The sequence below is a fragment of the Hemitrygon akajei genome, chromosome 2 (genome assembly GCF_048418815.1).
Source record: "Hemitrygon akajei chromosome 2, sHemAka1.3, whole genome shotgun sequence".
Taxonomy (NCBI): domain Eukaryota; kingdom Metazoa; phylum Chordata; class Chondrichthyes; order Myliobatiformes; family Dasyatidae; genus Hemitrygon; species Hemitrygon akajei.
The window spans coordinates 85,678,196-85,701,920 of record NC_133125.1 but is presented as its reverse complement, the minus strand read 5'-3'; the positions used below and the strand labels follow the sequence as shown (position 1 = coordinate 85,701,920).

Below are 23,725 nucleotides of genomic sequence, written 5' to 3'. Positions count from 1 at the left end.
ATCCACAGCTAAAAGGCAGAAAAGAACAGTTGTAGACTAATTCCTCAAGGAATCGATCAAAACAGAAGTTGCAGATGTAGCTGGAGAATGAGACAAGACTATTTTTGCCAGGAGGTATCTCAGCAACCATCACTCACAAATAAGTGAGCACACTCCACTGCATAATCAAGCACTGGATAACCATTGCAATGTTTTCCTGAAGTTGAAATTTGCAAAATAGATTTCTAAAGGCACAAAAATAGCTGGGAGAAGATTCAAAGCCTAATTGCAAGGGAGGTCAATTATTTATCAATAGAGCAATCAGTTAACTTACGTCAGTTTGATTACATGAGCAAAAGTATCAAAAAGGAGAATATAGAATAGGAACAGGCCTGTTGGCCCACAAAGTCTGTGTTGCCAAATTAGACTAATCTACGTCTGTCTATCTATGATCCACATCTCTGCAACCCCTAACCATTCAAGCGCTTGTCCGAATGCCTCTTAAACATGACTGTCATATCTGCTTCTGCTACAGTGCCTGGCAGTGGATTCTGACAGCTTTCAGAATGTTATCATCAAGCTTCAAGAGTGAGCGATGAGTTAAATCTTTAAAATTGGCAAGAGAGGAATTTGGTAAAAGTACAGATTATTTTGAGAAATGTCTGTCCTTCAGTCATTAGTGAAATGTGAGAGATAAAAGTAGTTTGGATAAAAGATAAAAGATTGGAGATTGTTTAATGTCATTTCCTGTACATAAGTGTAAGGAGAACAAGATGATTATTATTCCAGACCTGATGCAGCACAAAAAAGCACAAAAGATAAAGAACACAATAATAATTATAATAATGAAACACACAATAAATATAAATAGATAAAATACCTTATATACACTGATTGACTGTATGTCCTTTCAGAATCAGACTGTTCAGCCCATCAAATCTCTGCATTCAAACAGATGGCTTATTTTCTTATTTATTTAGTGATGCAGCATGGATACATCCTCCTGGCCTTTTGCAGCGTGCTGCCCCAGCAACCCCAAAACCCAAATTGCCATTTGACATTTACCATGACCATCCAACCACATCTTCGGGCTGTGGGAGGAAACCAGAGCACCCAGGGAAAACCCAGGCATTCCACAGGGAGGATGAGTAGAGACTCCTTGCAGAACAGTGCTGGACTTGAACTCTGAACTCCGGAATCCCCTGAGCTGTAACAATGTCACATTAACTGCTACGTACATCACAATGCCCGACCCCATTCTCCCACTTTCTCCCTGTAACCCTAAACCCCCTTACCAATCAAGAACCTATCAATCTCTGCATAAAATACACATAATGGCATGCCTCAACAGCCCCCCTTAGCAATGAATTCCACAGATTCACCACCATCTGGATGAAGAAATTCTCCTCATCTCAGTTCTAAAGGGAAGTCCTTTCAATCTGAAACTAAATACGCAACCCTAGACTCTCCCATAGTGAAAATATCCTATTTATCCAGGCCTTCCAGTAAAGTTAAAATTTTATGTTTGTTAATGAAAATATATATATGTCACCATATACTACCCTGAGATTCATTGTCCTGCACGCATTCACACTAAAACAAAGAAATGCAATGGGATCATTGAAAAACTACACCCAAAGACTGAAGACAAATGATGTGCAAAAGAAGACAAACTGCAAGTATAATAAAAAGAAAAAAATAACAAACAAACAAATACATGCATAAATCAATCATACTGAGAACATGAGTTGTAAAGTCCTTGAAAGTGAGTCCATCAGTTGTGGAATCAGTTTGGAGTTGAGGTGAGTGAAGTTATTTCCACTTGTTAAAGAGCCTGCTGGTTGAGGGGTAATAGCTGTTCTTGAACCTGGTGATATGGGACCTAAGGCTGCTGTTCCACCTCCTTGATGACTGCAGTGAGAATTGAGCCTGGCGTAAATAGTGGAGGTGTTTGATGATGGATGCTGAGTTTTTGGGGCAGCACTCCTTGTAAATGTGTTCAATGATGGGGAGGGCTTTTCCTGCAATACGATAGGTTGTTTTGTTGTTTTATGTTCTTGGGCCTTGTTGTTTCCATACCAGGCCGTGATGCAACCAGTCAAGGTGTTCTCCACGATGCATCTATAGAATCTAATCTCTGCATTTGATTTTAGTGATCATCCTTCTATACATTCCTGATATGTTATGTCTTTCCTTCCAAGGGTCATTCTTGTAAACCTCCTCTGGACCTTTTATAGGGCTAGCAAAACTTGCCTTAGGTACAAGCTCAAAATTGTTAACGATTTTGCAATCATGGTCTGACCAGCACATTATAAAGCCCAAGAAGGTAATTTTGGCAGGTGGGGTGCAAAGCCATATTGAAAACTCACCTTTTAAAAAATGGCCCTGATCTCACTGCAGATCCTCGCTTTATCTTCAAAAATGAAAGCTAACCTGGGTTTGACTCTATATAAGACCCTTCTTCAGGCTGATGAAGAAAGCAATCAGGTTCTCATCAGTCAGGGCAGTGAGTAAAGAACATAGAAGAGTACAGTAAAGAAACAAGCCCTTCAGCCCAGAATGTTATACCAAACTAATCACATTAGTAATCAAGTACCTAACTAGACTGATTCCTATACCAACTCCATGTCCATGTCCTTCCATTTCCTGCGCGTTCATGCGCTTCTCTCAGAGCCACTATTGTATTTGTGTCCAACACCACCTGGTCACAGCATTCCAGGCACCACCACTCTCTGCGTAAAAGAAACTTGCCCTACGCATCTCCTTGAACTCCAGGAGTTGGGATATTATATTTCAGTTGTATATTTCATTGTTCAGGCCACACTTGGAGGATTGTGCGCAGTTCTGGTCACTGTACTAGAGAAAGGATGTGGCTAAACTAGAAGGAGTGCAGCAAAGAACGATTAGGATGTTGCCAGGACTACAAGGCCTGAGTTATAAGGAGAGGTTGGCCTGGCCAGCTCCTTATTCCTAGTAGGAGAATGAGGGGTGGCCTTACAGAGGTGATTACAATTATGAGGGACATTTGTAAGATTGATAGAAACAGTTTTTACCCCCAGGGTTAAGGAGTCTAACACTAGGGGACATAGGTTTAGGGAGAAAAGTAGAAAGATTTAAAAGGGACCTGAGGTGTAACTTTCTCGTGCAGAAAGTAGAAGTATAGAGAATGAGTTGCCTGTGGAAGTGATTGAGGCAAGTACAATAGTAGAAGGAGGTAGATTAATACATGGAGGGATGAAGCTCAAAGTCAAAGTCAAAATAAATTTGTTATTAAAGTACATAGTATCCAAGCTGCAGGGTTCCCTAAAGGTTCATTTGCAGGTTGAGTTGGTGCTGAGGAAGGCAAATGAAACGCTCGCATTCATCAGAATCAGGCTTATTATCATTGGCATGTGTTGTGAAATTTGTTAACTTAGCATCAATGCAATACATGATAAATATAGAAAGAAAAAATAAGTAAATTGATTACAGTAAATATATATATGTATATTGAATAGATTAAAATTATGCAAAAATAGAAATAATATATATTTTAAAAAGTGAGGTAGTGTTCATGGCTTCAATGTCCTTTTAGGAATTGTATGGCAGAGGGAAAGAAACTGTTCCTGAATTGTTGAGTGAGTGCCTTTAGGCTTCTGTACCTCTTTCCTGATGGTAACAATGAGAAGAGGGCATGCCCTGGGAGATGGGGGTCCTTGATAATAGACGTCGCCTTTCTCAGGCACCACTCCTTGAAGATGTCTTGGATATGGCGGAGGCTGGTACCCAAGTTGGAGTTGACTAACTTGTTGTAGTTTCTTTTGGTCTTGCGCAGTAGCTCCCCCCCCCCCCCCCACCACCACCACCACATTCCAAACAGTGCCTTTCAGATTGCTCTCCAGGGTACATCGATAGAAGTTTTTTGAGTGTTTTAGTTAACAAACTCCTAATGAAATATAGCCGCTATGTTGCCTTCTTTATAGCTGCATCAATATGCTGAGACCAGTTTCATCCTCAGAGATCTTGACACCCAGGAGCTTGAAACTGCTTGCTCTCTCCACTCCTGATTCTCCTATGAGGATTGGTTTGCATTCCCTCATCTTACCCTTTCTGAAGTCTTCAATCAACTCTTTTGTCTCACTGACATTGAATGCAAGGTCGTTGCTGCAACACCACTCAACTAGCTGGTATATCTCACTCCTATACGCCCTCTCATCTCCATCTGAGATTCGACCAACAATGGCTGTAACATCAGCAAATGTATAGATGGTATTGAGCTATACCTAACCACACAGTCATGGGTGTAGAAAGTGTAGAGCAGTGGACTAAGCACATATTCCTGAGGTGCACCAGTATTGATCATCGGCAAGGAGGAGATATTATCACCAATCCACACAGATTGTGATCTTCCGGTTAGGAAGTCGAGGATCCAATTGCAGAGGGAGGTACAGAGGCCAGGTTCTGTAGTTTATTGATCAGGATTGTGGGAGTGATGGTATTAAGTGCTGAACAGCATCCTGACACAAGTGTTTGTATTGTCCAGGTGATCTAAGACAGTGTGAAGAGCCATTTCGGTTGCAGCCACCATAGACCTAATGTGGCGATAGGCAAATTCCAGTAGGTCCAGGTCCTTGCTGAGGCAGGAGTTCATTCTAGCCATGACCGCAAAGCATCTCTTCACTGTAGATGTGAGTGCTGCCAGGCAATAGTCCTTAAGGCAGCACGCATTCTTCTTCTTAGGCATTGGTATAATTCTTGCCTTTTTGAAGCAAGTGGGAACTTCTGCCAGTAGCAGTGTGAGGTTGAAAGTGTTCTTGAATACTCTCAGCAGTTGGTTGGCACAAGTATTCAGAGCCTTACCAGGTACTCTATTGGGGCCTGATGCTTTGCAAGGGTTCACCCTCCTTAAAGACAGCCTAACATCGGCCTCTGAGACAGAGATCACAGGGTCACCAGGTGCAGCAGGGATCTTCACAGCTGTAGTTGCGTTCTCCCTTTCAAAGCAGGCAAGAAGGCATTGAGTTCATCTGGTAGTGAAGCATCACTGCCATTCATGCTATTGGGTTTCACTTTGTAGGAAATAATGTCCTGCAAACCCTGCCAGAGTCGTCATGCATCCAATGTCGCCCCCAACCTCACTCAGAATTGTCTCTTCACTCTTGAAATAGCCTTCTGCAAGTCATACCTGGTTTTCTTGTATAGATTTGTGTCACCAGACTTAAAAGCCACAGATCTATCTGTCACCAGATGACGTAACTCCTGGATCATCCACAGCTTTTGGTTTGGGAATGTACTGCAAGCTTTCATTGCCATGCACTCATTCACACTGGTTTTAATGAAGTTGATAACAACTGTGGCATACTCATCCAGATTCGAAGATGAATCTCTAAATTCAGTCCTCTCCACTGCAGTCCTGTAGGCGCTCCTGTGCTACCCTTGTCCATACTGTCTTGGTCCACACTGCTGGTGCTGCAGTCTTCAGATTCTGCCTATACTCAGGGAGTAGAAGTACAGCCAGGTGATCAGACTTCCCGAAGCGAGGGTGTGGAAAAGCATGGTAAACACTCGTGATCTTAGTGTAACAGTGGTCCAGTGTGTTGTTTCCTCTGGTATTACAAGTGATTTGTTGATGGTAATTATTTAGTAACTTCTTCAGGCCGGCCTGGTTAAAATCCTGATGTTGAAGGCATTAGGGTGCGCTGTTTTGTCCATGTTGATCACATTGATTAGATCATCTAGAGCCTGATTGACATTGGCCTGAGGTGGAATGTATGCCGCTACCAAAATGATTCCAGAAATCTCCTGCAGCAAGTAAAATGGATGGCACTTAATGGCGAGATACTCCCGGTCTGGTGAGCAGTATTGGGACAACACTGATACATTGTGCACCAAGAGGAGTTGATCACGAAGCATACGCCTCCACCTCTGCTTCTGAAAGACTCAACAGTCGTATCCTGGTGATGTATAGTGAACCCGCCAATCTGAATCACTGTGTCTGGTACGGAACGGGTTAACCAGATTTCCATGAGACAAAGGACACAAGTGGTCCTAATGTCCCTCTGATACTGTGAAATCTTCGATTTTATTTTCTAGGGACTATAAATTTGCCAGCAAGACAGTTGGTAATGGGAGTCCAAATCCCCGTTTTCTTAATGACACCTGGATCCCTGACCTGCAGCCATGTTTCCTTCGAGGAGTCTGACAAGAAGTATGGCCACAATTAGCATTGTTTCTGTCAGTTTTAAGCAGTGATCGTTTGTTCAATCGCATTAAGACATCTCTATTAACTGTACAGACCTTGGAAGCAGTTGTAATTCTCAGCGGTATCAGGCTGAAATGGGAAAATTTAATTGTATCCGTTGAGCCGTGCTGCATGTGATCACCATTTCCAAGGTACCCCGGAAGTAAATGCATTTCCAGAGGACTAGAATATAAAAGCAAGGATGTAATATTGAGGCTTTATGAGGGGAATCTCATTGAAACCTATTGAACGTTGAATGAAGCTTCGATAGAATGCATGTGGAGAGTAGGTTTCCATGGTGAGGAGATCTAGGACCAAAGGGCACCGCCTCAGGATAGAGGGTTTTCCATTTAGAATGGAGATGAGGAGGAATTTCTTCAGCCAGAGAGTGGAGAATCTGTGGAATTCATTGCCACAGTCAGCTGTGGAGCTCAAACCATAGGGTATATTTAAGGCAGAGGGTGATAGATTCATTAGGGTACGAAAAGTTATAGTGAGAAGTCAGGAGATTGGGGCTGAGAGGGAAATTGGTTAGGCATGTTGAAATGGCAGAGCAGAGTCAATGAGCCAAATGGCCTAATTCTGCCCTATATCTTACGGTTCTATGGTCTTATATCACCATTGAGATACATTTTCTTGCAAGCATTTACAAGAAAATACACAAATACAATAGAGTTTATGAAAAACTTTACATAAACAAAGACTGAGAAGCCAGCAATGTGCAAAAGAAGACAAATCACCCTCACCCTCCTCCCACTGTTGCCCTGGTTTCACTCCCCCACTGCTCCCATGTGCCAATCCCATCTTCATCCTTCGATTCCAAAGCTCCTCCTCCCCCCCATCAGATTCCATCATCTTCAGCCCTTTGTTGTTTTCACCCATCATTTCTCAGCTTTCGTCTCCATTCCCATTCTCCCTTCCCCATCTGCCTATCATCCATCTTCACTTAGTTCCCCCTGCCAGCTCATGCCCCGCCCTTTTCCTCCACCTCTTTATAGTGGCTATCTCCATTCTAAACTTTCAGTCTAGATGAATGGTCTCGCCTCAAAATGTTCACTGTCTATTTCTTTTTACTGCTGCTGCCTAAGCCAAAAACCTTAAAATAAATTAATAGTTTTTTAAAATGTTTATATTATTGTTGCCTTGAAAGTGTTTGAATTAAATGTATTTAATAATTTCTATTTCCATATTATTTGAATCAATGAACAGTTTTGAAGCATCTTTAAATATCAGAGATATTTAAAAATTGCAAAAACAATATTTATTGTATTGACTGAGGGCAAAGTATTTTCCCAGAGAGAACATAGACTCAATATCATGAGGAAGTGTGAAAAATATAATATGATCTATGTTGGCTAAATAATTTAATCATTGCAGTGGCTTAAATTTTTTGCTACCAGAAAATCATGATAAAAATTTCAATACTTGTTTCCAGCAATATTTACAGTGATTTTGAAAGTCATGAAGCTATTTTATATGAATGAAAAAACAGATCAAACTTTGCCGAGGTGTCAGCTATAGTTCTTGATGTCTTCTTTAAATAAATTGAACTATAGATTTTTTTCCACTGAAATTGTTTCAAAGAGAAATGCTCAAAGCAAAAAGTCTTACCTGACTATCATATGCCAAGTTGAAAGTGAAGTTTGTTGCTTGGATGTTGGGTTGATCAATTGGATGCATCCTTTTCAAAGTTCAAAGTTCAAAGTAAATTTATTACCCTGAGATTCATTCAAGCATTCACAGTAGAACAAAGAAATAGAATAGAATCAAAGAAAAATTACACACTGAAACAACTGGACATGAAAACTGAACATAATCTGACAAACAATCAATGTGTAAAGAAGACAAACTGCAATACAAAAAAACCCAAAATGAATCAATAGAAAAAAAACAAAGAAACAAATACGTAATTAAATAATACAGAGAACATGAGTGGTATAGTCCTTGAAAGTGAGTCACTTGTGGAATCACTTCAGTGTTGAGGTGAGTGAAGTTATTCACACTGTTTCAGGAGGCTGGTTGTTGAGGGGTGATAACTGTGGGACCTAAAGCAACAGCATAAAGAGAGCATGGCCTGGATGGCGGGAGTCATTGAGATGCCATAGCAGCACAGCGATTAGCACAGTGCTATTACAGCTTTGGGTGTCGGAGTTTGATTCCAAAGTCAGCTGTAATGCCTTTATCCGTTCCCTCCCACAACCCAAAGACATCTCAGTTAGTAGGCTAGTTGGTCATTGTAAACTGTCGGTGATTAGGTTAGGGTTAATTGTGGGTTGCTGGCTGGCACATCTCAAAAGGATGGAAGGGCTAATTTCATGCTATATCTCTAAATAAATGAATAGCAATAAAATAAATGATGGATGGTGCTTTCTTGTGGCAGTGCTCCTTATAACTAGAAAACATAGAACTTAGAAAACCTACAGCACAATACAGGCCTATCGGCTCACAAAACTGTGCCAAACATGTCCTTACTTTAGAAATTACCTAGGGTTACCCATAACCCTCTATTTTTCTAAGCTCCATGTACCTATCCAAGAGACTCTTAAAAGACCCTATTGTATCCACCTCCACCACCGTCACCCCATTCCACGCACTCACCACTCTGCGTAAAAAACTTACCCTTGTCATCTCCTCTGTGCCGACTTCTAAGCACCTTAAAACTATGCCCTCTCATGCTAGCCATTTCAGCCCTGGGAAAAAGCCTCTGACTATCCACACGATCAATGCCTCTCATCATCTTATGCAACTCTAACATTTCACCTCTCATCCTCCATCACTCCAAGGAGAAAAGGCTGAGTTCATTCAACCTATTCTCATAAGGCATGCTCCCCAATCCAGGCAACATCCTTGTTAATCTCCTCTGCACCATTTCTATGGTTTCTATGTCCTTCCTGGAGTGAGGCAACAAGAACTGAGCATAGTACTCCAAATGGGGTCTGGCCATGGTCATATATAGCTGCAACATTACCTCTCAGCTCCTAAACTCAATTCCACGATTGATGGAGGCCAATGCACCATATGCCTTCTTAACCACAGAGTAAACCTGCACAGCAGCATTGAGTGTCCTATGGACTCGGACCCAAAGATCCCACTGATCCTCCACACTGCCATGAGTGTTGCCATTAATGCTATGTTCTGCCATCATATTTGCCCTACCAAAATGAACCACCTCACACTTATCTGCATTGAACTCCATCTGCCACTTCTCAGCCCAGTTTTGCATCCTATCAATGTCCTGCTGTAACCTCTGACAGCCCTCCACACTACCCACAACACCTCCAACCTTTGTGTCATCAGTAAATTTACTAACCCATCCCTCCACTTCCTCATCCAGGTCATTTATAAAAATCACAAAGAGTAGGGGTCCCAGAACAGATCCCTGAGGCACACCACTGGTGACTGACCTCCATGCAGAATATGACCCGTCTACTACCACTCTGCCTTCTGTGGGCAAGCCAATTCTGAATCGACAAAGCAATGTCCCCTTGGATCTCATGCCTCTTACTTTCTCAATGAGCCTTGCATGGAGTAATTTATCAAATGCCTTGCTGACATCCATATACACCACATCTACTGCTCTTCCTTCATTAAGTAAAATTCATTAAGTATCTCTGCTATCTCCTGTTGTTCCATACACACTTTTCCACTCTCACACTTGATTGGTCCTATTCTCTCACATCTTATCCCCTTGCTCTTCACATACTTGTAGAATGACTTGGGGTTTTCCTTAAATCTGTCCACCAAGGCCTTCTCATGGTCCCTTCTGGCTCTCCTAATTTCATTCTTAATCTCCTTCCTGCTAGCCTTATAATCTTCTAGATCTCTATAATTACCTAGATTTTGTGAACCTTTCATTTGCTTTTCTTCATGACTAGATTTATAACGCCCTTTGTACACCATGGTTTGTACCCTGCCATCCTTCCCCTGTCTCAATGTGGTCAATATTTAGCCAGTTCTGATCTCAGCAGGAGCTTGAAGACACACACTCAGTGTTGCAGGAACAGCTTTTTCTCCTCTGACATCAGATTCTGAATGGACAATGAACCCATGAACTCTACCTCACTATTTTTCCCTCTCTTTTTGCACTACTTATTTTATTTAATTTTCTTTTTCTATACTTACTTTCTTATTGTAATTTATAGTTTTTATTAATATGTATTGTAATACACTGCTGCCACAAAACAACTCATTTCATGACATATGCCATGACTGATTCAAAGTTCAAATTTTAAAGTAAATTCGATTATCAAAGTACATAAATGTCACCATTCAAAACCCTGAGAATCATTTTCTTATGGGCATACTCAGCAAATCTACACAATATTAACTGTAGCAGGATCAATCAACTGGAATGCAAAACATGCAAAAGCAAGTATAAATACATCGCAATAAATTACAAGAACATGAGGTAATGGGATCAATATCATTTCAATGATGCGGCAACTGATCGTAGTCATCTCTTTTTATTCAAGTGGCTGATGGTTGAGGGGAAATAACTGTTCTTGAACCTGGTGTTGCGAGTCCTGAGGCTCTTGTACTTTCTACCTGATGGCAGCAGCAAGAAGAGAGCATGACCTGTATGGTGGGGATTTCTGATGATGGATGCTGCTTTCCTGTGACACTATTTCATGCAGATATGCTCAGTGGTTTGGAGGGCTTTACCCATGATGTATTGGGCTGATTCCACTACCTTTTGTAGGATTTTCTGTTCAAAGGCAAGGTGTTTCCATAGTAGGCTGTAATGCAGTTAGTCAATACCCCTCCACCACACAAAGCTGTATTACAAACTTCATTGATGATAAACCATGCCTTACTACTGTCTTTCGCACTGACCAGCTCCCTCCTTCCCAGGTGTGACAAGCCAAGGTTTCTCTTCCATAGAGACACCTAGTCAGAAAATCACTGTTTAAGTTTAGTTTATTGCCATGAGCACAATGTTGTGTAATCAGAGGTGCAATGAAAAATTTACTTGCAGCTGCATCACTGGTATGTAACTCCATAAAAGCAATACCTACAAGTAAAAACATAGACCACAGAAAATTACAGCAGAGTACAGGCATTCAGCCCATAATATTGTGCCTACCTTTTAACCTACTCTAAGATCAACCAAACACTTCCCTCCTATACAACCCTCTATTTTCTATTTTTCGTGAGTTTATCTAAGATTTTTTTAAATGTCCCAAATGTATCAGCCTCTACCACTGCCCCTGGCAAGGCATTGCTTGCGCACACAACTCTCTGAAGATAGGTAAAGAACCTATCTCTTGACATCCACCCCTAAACTTCCTTCCAATCATTAAATTATACACAAATTTTACAAAGCAAATAGATCAAATCACCCTTATATTGCACTTTATTTGGTTGCTGGCACTACACTGTAACAGCAACGCGATACTCTGCATCTGCTTTATGTTTAACTCTCCTTTTCCACTTCCTCAGTGGCCTTATGATCTGTTTGGATGGCATGGAAGCAAACAATTTTCACTGTATCTTGGTACTTGTGATAATAAGTACCAATTGTCAATTATATTGTTAGATTCCCACAATGGTTAACCAGCTGGAGAAGGAGGAATCTGATAGGAAAGTAGATCCCACATTGCTGTTATTTCTCAATGGTCCATAAACATATGAAGATTTCCTCATTATTTTGCTCTCTTCTTGTTTTATCATTCAGTAACACAGCGTGGAGTACTCCACCCGACCGGCCCAGCAACCCCTAACTCAACACTACATCTGATCGTGGGACAATTTACAATGACTGATTAGTCCACTGACTGGTCTGTATTTGGGCTATGGGAGGGACCAGAGGACTCAGGGCAAACCCATGCATTCCACGGGGAGGATGTACAGGCTTTTAGCTGTTGAGTCTGTGATGGTTTGCCATTTTACCGATAGCTCAAGTTCACATAATAAACCCAGTTGATTCTGCTGACGCTGGTGCTCCTGAGCAATATAAATGAAATGCATCTGTGGAGTAGAATGAACAGTCAACATTCCGTACAGAGACTCTTCATCAGGGCTGGAAAGGAATGGAACAGAATTCTGGTTTCCTTTCCAGTGGCAGGTGAGAGCTCTCAGCCTGAAGCATTTACTGTTTATTCTTCTTCGTTGAAATTAAAATCTAGATCTATACAGTAATAAGAGCATTGTATAATGTCTGATTTCATGCTTGTTGCATAATAGAGTTGTGATATTTCATCCTCAAAGGGCTCCTCTCTGGCGTCTTACCTCTCGTTTTCCCTTCATCTGCCATCTCCTCCTCCTTCTTCCCTTTTTTCCATGATCTACTTTCCTATCAGATTCCTCCTTCTCCAGCTGGTTAACTCTCCCATCTATCATTTCCCAGCTTCTTACTTCAACCCCCCACCTTCTAGCATGTACTCCTTCCCCTCCCCCACCTTTCTTTCGGGCTTATCCCCCCTTCCTTTCCAGTCCTGATGAAGGGTCTCGGCCCGAAATGTCGACTATTTACTCATTTCCATAGATGCTGCCTGACCTGCTGAGTGCCTCCAGCATTTTGTGTTACCAGCATCTGCAGAATCTCCTGTGAACATGTCGGTTCATTTCCTTACATAAGCCACATTACAGATAAATGTAGGAGTATGTTTTAATTTTCAGGAAATAGATCGTACCATACAGATTTCTTATCCTTGCCTCTTGTATGGATTGCCAACATTCCCCAGTGGAAAGGGCTGATCCAGTTCTGCATTCTACATTCTGCTGTCTATTGCTGTGATGTAGATGCAGAGCAGGAGAGCTGGGGCTCTCTGCCTCCCAGACGGACCTGTCACAAGAGCACAAATCTTCCAGCTTTCAGCCAACCTTTCATTAGTTTATTTTGCTTGTTCCTTCATGGGTGTGTGCATCGCTGTCACGATTAGTATGTAATACCCGTCTTTGGAGTAGTTAGCATTCACGTAGATTGATCTGGGTCTTGCATTTCCCGGAGAACTTACTGCCAACTACCCTTCCCGAAAGGACACTTCTGAACCAGATGGGTTTTTATGACGATCTGGTAGTGTCATCATGTCCTTTACTGATACTGCCGTTCATTGAAGATGTATTTAATTTGCTGAATTTAGATAGCCTGGTGGGATTTGAAATCATGTCGCAGTGATTATCAGTGGAGAAGCATAACTGTCATGTTATCACACAGCACAACATGGAATCTGTGCCTTACGGTTTTCCTCTCCGTGTCCCTCTATTAATTCTGACATTCCCTGAGTCTTTTGGGAAACTTTTCCAGCTTACATTACGGGTGGAACGTTAGAGTAGCAGTTAACGTATAACTATTATTATAGTGCCAATGATCAGTGATCGGGGTACAATTTCTCCCACTCTTAGTAATGAGCTTATTCATTCTGGTCATAGCCAAGTGAGTTTCCGCAGGATGCTCTGTTTTCCTTCCACTTTCCAAAGACTTACGGATTGGGTTAATGATTTGTGGGCATGCCATGTTGGCACCCAGAATAACCTTTGCGATTTGATTAGATACAAATAATGCATTTTGCTCTATGTTTCCATGTTTCAACTTAGAGGTGACAGGTCAGTAAATCTCTTTGAACTGTGTCAGTTAATGACGCAAATTACATATTTCACTGTACATATGACAAAGTTAATATTTAATATTGTTTCACCAAACCTCGCATCTATATGGTCGCCATTGTTTTATTTCCTTTGAGTACTGCCATACAAGAACAAGTACATAGAACATAGAACATTACTGCACAGTGCAGTCCTTTTGGCCATGATACTGTACTGACCTATTAAGCCATTCTCAGATCAATCTAACCCTTCCCTCCTTCATAGCCCTCCTTTTTCCGATGACTCATGTGTCTAACTAAGAAATGTCCCTGACGTATCTGCCTCTACCACCACCCCTGGCTGTGATTTCATGCTCCTACCACTCTCAGTGTAAAATATTTACCTCTGACATCCCCCTTAAACTTTACTCCAATCACCTCAGAAGCAGCAGCAAGAAGCAACTGAAAGGCTGCATGATTCTGATTACTGGCACGGTTACAATTTGATCAAACCCTGAGGCAATCAATGTACAAGTAATACACAATGAGTTTCCTTCATGGGACATTCTCCATTACCTTCTGCAGCACTTCATCGCAGCCTGACCTTAAATATTATGTCAATTATGTTGCTCTATCATTTAATACTGTATTGAACTTTATGATCCCAGACAGGACAACAAGATAGAAAACAACAATATAACTTACAGGAAGGAATAAATAAGAGCCATGGAATCCTTTAAGTAATTTTTATGTTCCTCTGATCATTTGTCCTCCCCCTCAAAGGTACAAGATGGAATGGTACAGGAAAATAAAAGGGCAGTTGGTTTGTTGGGATGAGTTATCCAAATAGTTCCATTCCCTGATCTTCCCTCAAAGCCCTTTAAATCTTTGTTCCTTGAGTGCTTATCGAAATCTCTTTTGAAAGTGAGTATTGCAGCTGCCTCCACCAATCACCCAGGTGATACATCCTAGATCTCGAAAACTAACTGCACAAACACAAATTATCTCGCCCTGACATTAGCTGAAGGCTAAATTTCAGAAGCCTGTGTTCTTTGGATAGCTAAGCTAGTGTTACTGGGGTGTTGGAGTAAAGGAAGCTGAGATGCAACTTGATAGAGTATGAAAGGCAAAGTTAGACCGGATAGCCAGTGTGTTTTCCCCAGGGCAGCAATGGCCAATACAAGACAACAGTTTTTTTAAGGTGAGTGATGTAAAGTTTAGGGAGGATGCCAGAAGTAGTTTTTTACACAGAGAGCGGTGTGTACCTGGAACACACTACTGAGTTATGTGGTCAAAGCTGATACATGAGGAGCATTTAAGAGACTCTTAGGTAGGTACATGGAGAAATTAAAAATAGATGGTTATGAGCTGTGCAAGAGGGAAGGGTTAGATTGGTTGTGGAGTAGGTTAAAGTCTGTATGGAATGTTTGGGTTTTCTCTGGGTGCGCTGGTTTCCTCCCACATTCCTAAGACGTACCATTTAGTAGGGTAATCAGTCATTGTAAACTGTCCTGTGATTAGGCTGGCATTAAACAGGTGGGTTCCTGGTCTCAAAGGGCCAGAGTGGGCTGTTCTGTGTGGTATCTCTACAGTCAGACAACAGAGTGGAGAAAAATGCCTGCACTGTGCTCTGCTCTCTCATTCGGTTAGCCCTATTTTATGTGCGAGATTGCTATTCTCAGAGCCAATGTTGTGGATCTACTAATGCCAAATTCAGTCATGGATAATCTCCAAGGTCAGAGTTGTTAATGAAAGATTATTGCATATTCGCACTAACAAAGAAGTGTGGTTTTGGTCCAAGCCTGGTCCAGAAGGTCTGGAAACAGGGAGATGGGTTGGAGAAGCAGGAGATAGAAGAATACAGTACAGGGCATCCACACACTGTACATCTACCTGTACCAGAGAGAGAGTTTGACCATCCACACACTGTACATCTGTAGCAGAGAGAGAGAGAGCGAGAGAGAGAGAGAATTTATCCATCCACACACAGTACATCTACCTGTACCAGAGAGAGAGAGAGTTTGACCATCCACACACTGTACATCTGTACACACTGTACACCTGTAGCAGAGAGAGAGAAAGAGAGAGAGAGAGAGAGAGACAGAGAATTTGACCATCCACACAGAGTACATCTACCTGTACCAGAGAGAGAGAGAGAGAGAGAGAGAGAGAGAGTTTATCCATCCACACACTGTATATCTACCTGTACCAGAGAGAGAGAGAGAGAGAGAGAGAGAGAATTTGACCATCCACACACTGTATATCTACCTGTACCAGAGAGAGAGAGAGAGAGAGAGAGAGAGAATTTGACCATCCACACACTGTATATCTACCTGTACCAGAGAGAGAGAGAGAGAGAGAGAGAGAGAGAGAGAATTTGACTATCCACACACTGTACATCTACCTCTACCAGAGAGAGAGAGAGAGAGAGAGAGAGAGAGAGAGAGAGAGAGAGAGTTTGACCATCCACACACTGTATATGTACCTGTACTGGGGGGCAGAGGGAGGGAGAGTGAGAGATAGAGGGAGAGAAAGAGTGATAGAGAGTTTGACCGTCCATGCACTGTCACAGGGAGAGAAAGATACTGAACATTTGTAAGTGTCGGATGTATGTGTAGCAGAGAGGCCCTCCTTTAATCATGGTCAACTATGGATGTTGATTCTAGCTGTCTACGTTCAATACACAAGCCAGGGCGGTACAACATGTAGATTCAACTGCTGCCCATGGTGCAAGCAACCCCACTCCACATAGCTGATGAATCCAAAGGAATGGCAGATACTGACTCAGACTGGCATCAGTGGTGTCACATGAATTGCCAGTCAGTATTGAACACAACCTAGGATTGCCTTAGGGACTCCATCTCTGGATTTTTCCTTCGCGTTTACTGCTGAAGCCTTTCCCATGAGTGGGTATTGCTGCAAAGCAGCAGAGGTTTGAGATCAGTGTTTTCCGTCTCCTAGAGGAGCTGTAAGACTGCTTTGAATTGGTGTATTGGAAAATATTCAGGGATTCATCTTCGGCTGAATGAATACCCCACTGTTGTCCTTTTTCTCATGAGCTGTCTACCATGGCTAACAAGCCCCATCTGCCTTAGCAACTGGTTTTAAGGTGCCAGCAACCCAACTTTGCCCCTTTTCCTGTCAGTAAAAATAGTTCCACCAGGCTTGTTATCTATGCCACACCGAGGTCCAGGAGCTGGACTTGGTTGTCAGAGGCTATTTGAGACGCATGCGATTGGGAGCATTTAATAGGTAGTGGGAGCTCATCCCCACCCCGCCTCAGATATGACAATCTTAAGGACCTAAGTGAGAACAATTGAACAGGAAATGTGAACAGCTTCCAGAGTAGAGTAAAGTGAATTTTTACAGACTATTTCGGGCATTTTGATGACATTCAATTGAAATGGAATGTGAGATTGTTAGTTGTGTTAACTGTGTACCTTTTGCATTCGAACAGAATTGCTGCATGGTGGTTCAATTAACCTAGGATTATGGTACAATAAATCTATTTGGTGTTTCAGATGAAATGTTTTTCATTTTATGAAGTTATCTGTATGGTAGAGAGGGAAACATGCATAGATCATTGATATATATAAAGTAGAACAGATTGAAAGGATAATGGAATTGGCACATTGCCTTTTGCTGTTAATTTTTTTTTTCTGATTTAGCCATGGATGTTCCAGTTAAGAGGTTAAGTAAACCCTTGAAAGTAGAAAACTACAGACTAGAAATTTGAAATGTGCTTTGTTCCAATTTCAGGAGGAACAGCATCAAGGCAGAAAGGATTCCTTGGCTGCATCCGGTCCCTTCAATTAAATGGAGTAACTCTTGACCTTGAAGAGAGAGCAAAAATGACCCCTGGGGTGAAGCCAGGGTGCCCTGGACACTGCAGCAGCTATGGCAATCTGTGCCACAATGGCGGGAGGTGTATCGAAAAATATAATGGCTACTCCTGTGACTGTGGCCACTCTGCCTACAATGGGCCATTCTGCAAGAAAGGTAGGATGTGGGAATTTGGTCTCCTACTTGCTTAAGTGCAGCTGGGCATCAGATCATATTGATGATAAAACATGATATTATCTAATGTTATTTGCATGGAGCGATGCAATAACTGTTTATACAAGTATTTTTAATGGATATATTAATTTTTCACAAGGGCACAATTACCATGTAAGCCAAATCACATGGTTAATTGAACAAGGCAAATACTTCACTGAAAACAATTTACCAGTAGATCATTGCTGCTCGTTACTTGCATAGTTAAGTCAATTTAATCTTCTTCAGGTAGCAGTTTGCTGTTTGTGAGCTCTATATGCAATCCATACCACCCTCAAAAATTGCTTTTATTTAGTATAGGGGTGTTAACATTACTAAAAAGACCAGCGCTTACTATCTGTCTCCAGAGGTCCCGGAACCTAATGAGCACAGGGCGTTCACAGGGGAATCAGTCTGGTGTAGCTGCAGATGACAGGCATCATGGATGGTAGATTTCCAACCCTAGAAAACATTAGTGAACCAGACTGGTCTTTGCAACTATCCAAGGCTTTCATGGACTCCATCATCACAATTAGCTTTTTATTCCAGGCTTATTTGATTACTTGATTTTAAAGTTTCCATGATAGGATACAAACTTGTCTCTCTAGACCTATACACTTTAAATCTTAGCCCAGTATCTTAACCAGTGTTCCTGTGCTGATGGAATATAACGTAGGGATGTGAATGGCCATGTACTTTGGTAGAAGAAATAAAGGCACAGAGTATTTTCTAAATCAGAATCAGAATCAAGTTTAATATCACCAGTGTGTGCCGTGAAATTTATTAACTTTGTGGCAGCAGTACAATGCAATACATGATAAATAAACAAAAAATAGAATTACATTAAGCCTCTCTGTGTGTGTGTGTGTGTGTGTGTGTGTGTGTGTGTGTGTGTGTGTGTGTGTGTGTGTGTTACATAGTTAAATTAAGATAAGTAGTGCAAAGAACAGGGATCGAATTCAGAAATCAAAGGTGCAAAGGGACTTGGGAACCCCTGTGCAGGATTCCCTAAAGGTTAACTTGTACCATAGGTTGAATTGGTAGGAAAGAAGGCAAATTCAATGTTAGCATTCATTTCGAGAGGACTAGAAGTTAAAAGCAAGGAAGTAATGCTGAGGCTTTATAAGGTGTTGGCAATTGTGAGCGATTTTGAGCTTTTTATCTAAGGGAAGATATGCTGGTGTAGAAGATTGTCCTGAGGACATTCACAAGAATGATCTTGGGAATGAAAGGGTTAATGTATGAAGAGTGTTTGATAGCTCTGGGCCTGTACTTGCTGGGGTTTAGAAGAATGGAGCGGATCTCATTGAAAACTACCAAATATTGAAAGGCCTAGATAGATTAGACATTGAGAGGATGATTCCCAAGGCAGGACATTCTAGACCCGGAAGGTACAGCCTCTGAATAGAAGGACATCCTTTTAGAACAGAGGCAAGGAAACATTTCTTTAGCCAGAGGCAGGTGGATCTGTGGAACTCATTGCCACAGATGGCTGTGTGGATCAGGTCACTGGATATATTTAAAACAGAGGTTGACAATTCCTTGATTAGTAAGTGTGCAAAGGTTACGGGGGAAAGGCAGAAGAATAGGCTTGAGAGGGATTATAAATGAGACATGATGGGAGGAATGGCCTATTTCAGGTCCTATATCTTATATTCTTAGCTGCCCCTCAGAAATGATTTCTTATTTCACACCAAGGCCAGTATGGTCCTTTCAACTGAGCTATTTCAGAAGTAAATTAAAAGACATCTTGTTAGTTCTGAAGTCACAAATGGGGCTACATTATGAAATGAGAACAGATTTCCTACACAAAATGCAATAATAAACTTTACATGTCTACTTTGACCCTGCATTTTTTATTGATGCACCACAGGAAGCATCCTATCTGGATGTATCACTGCTGGACATGGCAATTGCTCTGCATGTGACTGCAAGAATCTGCAGACTCGTGGACACAGCTCAGCACATAATTAAAACTATGGACTCTGCCTATACTTTTCACTGTTTTGGTAAAACAGCCAGCATAATAAAAGACCCCATCCCCTACAATATTCTCTCTTCTCCCCCCCACCCCCAGAACTTCCACATTAGGCAGAAGATACAAATCTGAAAGCACATACTACCAGTCTCAAGGACAGCTTGACCTCACCATTAATAGACAATTGATAGTTCCCTAATTCGATAAGATGGACTCTTGACCTCATGATCTAAGTCATTATTCAAGATTCAAGTTTGTTTAATGTCACTTTTGTACACAAGTGTAAGGAGAATGCAATAATTGTTAACCCAGATCCAATACAGCACAACAAAAGCACAGAAAATAAATAACTCAATAATAATAAAACACACACAATGAATATAAATACATAAGATAGCTTCTATCCATGGATTGATAACATGCCCATAAAGTGACTGACTGGAAACAATAAAGCGGTGGTCGAGTTAAGAGGAATTGTTTTGGGAATGAAACTGTTCTGAAATCAAGTGATCCTGGTGTGGATGCTGTGTAGCCTCCTCCCTGATGGGTGTGGGACAAACAGTCCATGAGCAGGATGTATGGAATATTTCATGATGTTACTGATCCTTTTCTGGCATCTTTCTGTACATATGTCCTTGATGGTGGGTAGGTTGGGTAGGTTGGTGCAGTTGGTGCTGGTGATGCGTTGGACAGTTTTGATTACCCATTGTAGAATCTTCCTGTCTGCCACAGTATTGTTTCCATACCAAGCAGTGAAGCAGCTTGTTAGGAAACTATCTATTGCACATCTATAGACAGACATGAATATGAATATGCAGAGTCCAGCTCCCTTCGGTCTCCTCAAAAAGTCGAGCTTTCATGACTGTGCAGAACGTGTTCTGGAACCATGAGAGTTTGTGTGTGATGTTCACTCCCAGGAGTTATGATCTTGCACCTTATTGTTTATCTGCATAATGCACTTTCTCTATAACTATAACACTTTATTTTGCAATTAGCATTCCATTATTGTTTTACTTTGCACTACCTCAATGCACTGTTGGAATGAATTGATCTGTATGAATACTATGCAAGACAAGTTTTTCACTGTAGACATAAGCCAGTGCAGATGCTGAAAGATGGAGCAACAATCTGCTGGAGAAACTCAGTGTCTGTGCAGTATCTGTGGGAATTTGTTGCCGTTTTCTTTCACTGTACCTCAATACATGTGAAAATAATAAAGCTATTTAACAATTTAAAGATCAACTTCATCAAGGATCACCTATTTGTCACGTATCCTCATTTACATGTATTTGGAATTTGCTGTGGCCTGTTGATCAGGACGTAATATCCAACAAAAAATTCCAACAGTCAAATTTACAGAATAAAGAATTATATAAAAATAAGTTTAACAATTTATCAATTTCATTCTTTTCAATATAAGTATTTCATTTTTATTTCTAAAATTGAAATAGGATTTAATCTTATGCCTCTGAATTATTTCTCTCAGCTTCAGATTAACTGATTTAGTAAATTAGCCAGTTTGCTGCCATAACCCAAAGGGTGCTAATTTGCAAAAGATGTCAAAGAGATTAGTATTTATCATGGGGAGAGAAAGGATGCACTCATATAGTGGGTAAGTTCATTTAACTGTAATGAACCAGATTTGTTTAGGGAATTGAAGGTAAAAAAAAACCATGAGAGGGCAATCATAATATGATAGAATTTACGCTGCAGTTTGAGAAGGAGAAGCTAATCTCAGATGTATCCGTATTACAGTGGAGAAAAGTGAATTACAGAAGCATGAGAAGGGAGGTGGACCAAAATGATTGGAAGGGAACACTAGCAGGAGTGACAACAGAACAGCAATGGCTGGAGGTTCTGGGAACAATTCAGAAGGCACAGGATAGATACGTTCCAGAGAAGAAGTATTTTAAAAGCAGGATGATGCAATCGTTGCTGACAAGCAAAGTCAAAGCCAACAAAGGGAGGGTATATAATAGAGCAAAAATTAGTGGGAAGTTAATGGACTGGGAAGCTTTAAAAAAGTCGGAAAGAGGGAAAAGATGGAATACGGAGATAAGCTAGCCAATAATATGAAAGAGGATACCAAGTTTCTTCAGATATATAAAGTGTGAAAGTAGATATTAGACTACTGATAAATGACGCTGGAGAATTAGTAATAGGGGGCAAGGAGATGGCGGATGAACTGAATACTGAATAAGTATTTTGCTTTAGTCCTTTGCTGTGGAAGACACTAGTAGTATAGTGCAAATTCAAGAGTCAGGGGGCAGATGTGAGTGAAGTTACCATTACCAGGGAGAAGGTTCTTGGGAAACTGAGGGTTCTGAGGTAGATAAACCACCTGAACCAGATGGTCTACACCACAGGGTTTGGAAAGAGGTGGCTAAAGAGATTGTGGAGACATTAGTAATGATCTTTCAAGAATCAATAGGTTCTGGCATAGTTCCAGAGGACTGGAAAATTACAAATATCACTGTGCTCTTTAAGAAGGGAGAGAGGCCGAAGAATGAAAATTAAAGGTCAGTTAATCTGACGTCGGTGGTTGGGAAGATGTTGGAGTCGATTGTGAAGCATGCTTGAAGGCACATGATAGAATAAGCTGAAGTCAACATGCTTTCCTTAAGGGAAAATCTTGTCTGAGAAATTTGTTGGAATTCTTTGAGGAAATAACAAGCAGGATAGATAAAGGAGAATCAGTGGATGTTGTGTATTTGGATTTTCAGAAGGCATTTGACAGGTGCTTAATAAGTTAAGAGCCCATAGTACTACAGGAAAGGTACAAGCATGGATAGAGGATTGGCTGATTGGTAGGAGGCAAAGAGTAGGATTAAAGGGAGCCATTTCTGATTGGCTGCGGGCGACTAGTGGTGTTCCACAGGGGTCTGTGTTGGGACTGCTCTTTTTATGTTATATATTAGTGATATGGATGAGGGCTTTGTGGCCAGGATTGTGGATGATACGAAGATAGGTGGAGGGGCAAGTACTCTCAAGGAAGAGGAGGGGCTGCAGAAGCACTCAGACAGATTTGGAGAATGGGCAAAGAAATGGCAGGTGTGGTACAGTGTCAGGAAGCGCGTGGTCATTGACTTTGTCAGAAGAAGTAAAAACACAGAGAGAGGAAATGGAGAGGAAATTCAAAAACCTGAGGTTTTAAGGGACTTGGGAATCCTCATGCAAAATTCCCTAAAGGTTAATTTGCATGTTAAGTTGGTGGTGAGGAAGGCAAATGTAAGGTTAGCATTGATTTTGAGAGGACTAGAATACAAAAGCAAGGATTAATGTTGAGGTTTTATCAGGCACTGGTGAGGCCTCACAGAGTGTTCTGAGCAGTTTTGGGCCCCTTATCTAATAAAGGATATGCTGAGATGGGAGGGAGCTGAAAGGAGATTCAGGAAAATGGTTCCAGGATTGAAAGTCTTATCATATCAGGAGCATTTGATGGCTCTGGGCCTGTACTCACTGAAAATCAGAGGAATGAGGGGGGATGTCATTTAAAACCTATCAAATGATAGAGTGGATGTAAAGAGGATTTTTCCTATGGTGTGGGAATTTAGGACCAGAGGACACAGCAGAACGTTGCCTCAGGTGGCTGTGGGGGCCAAGTCATTGTCTCTTTCTCTCTCCCTCTCCCTCTCCCTCTCTCTCTCCCTCTCTCTCTCTTTCCCTCTCCTTCTCTCCCTCTCTCTCCTTCCCTCTCTTTCCCTCTATCTCTCTGTACCTTGTGGTACTAACCTTTTGTTTAATTCCTGGATTTACACACCAACATCATTCTTTCCCAGCCAGCCAGCCTGTTAGTACACATACTGTAGGTACAGTTGGTAGAGGGGAGGCTGGTTTGGAGAAAGGCACAGTGATTGAAAAGCTCTTTTAAAGAACTGGCTTCTGTGACATACAGTCCAGGATATCTGGTTGTGTGAGCAGTGCATGTCACCAAGGTTTTTTAAGCTGATATGCTGTATGTTTGAAGCTGCCCATCTTGGTAGTATAAGG

At 41.4% G+C, this 23,725-nt stretch overlaps 1 protein-coding gene across 3 annotated transcripts in view; it reads left to right on the top strand.

Annotated features, from left to right (window-relative positions):
• LOC140714318 (contactin-associated protein-like 5) overlaps positions 1 to 23,725 on the top strand; it is a 1,338,796-nt gene that overhangs the window by 1,041,114 nt on the left and 273,957 nt on the right. For all 3 annotated transcript variants that reach the window (XM_073025479.1, XM_073025472.1, XM_073025488.1), the window contains exon 18: positions 17,482 to 17,721. In XM_073025479.1, coding sequence (XP_072881580.1) covers positions 17,482 to 17,721 — 240 coding nt within the window. The remainder of the gene's footprint in view (positions 1 to 17,481; positions 17,722 to 23,725) is intronic.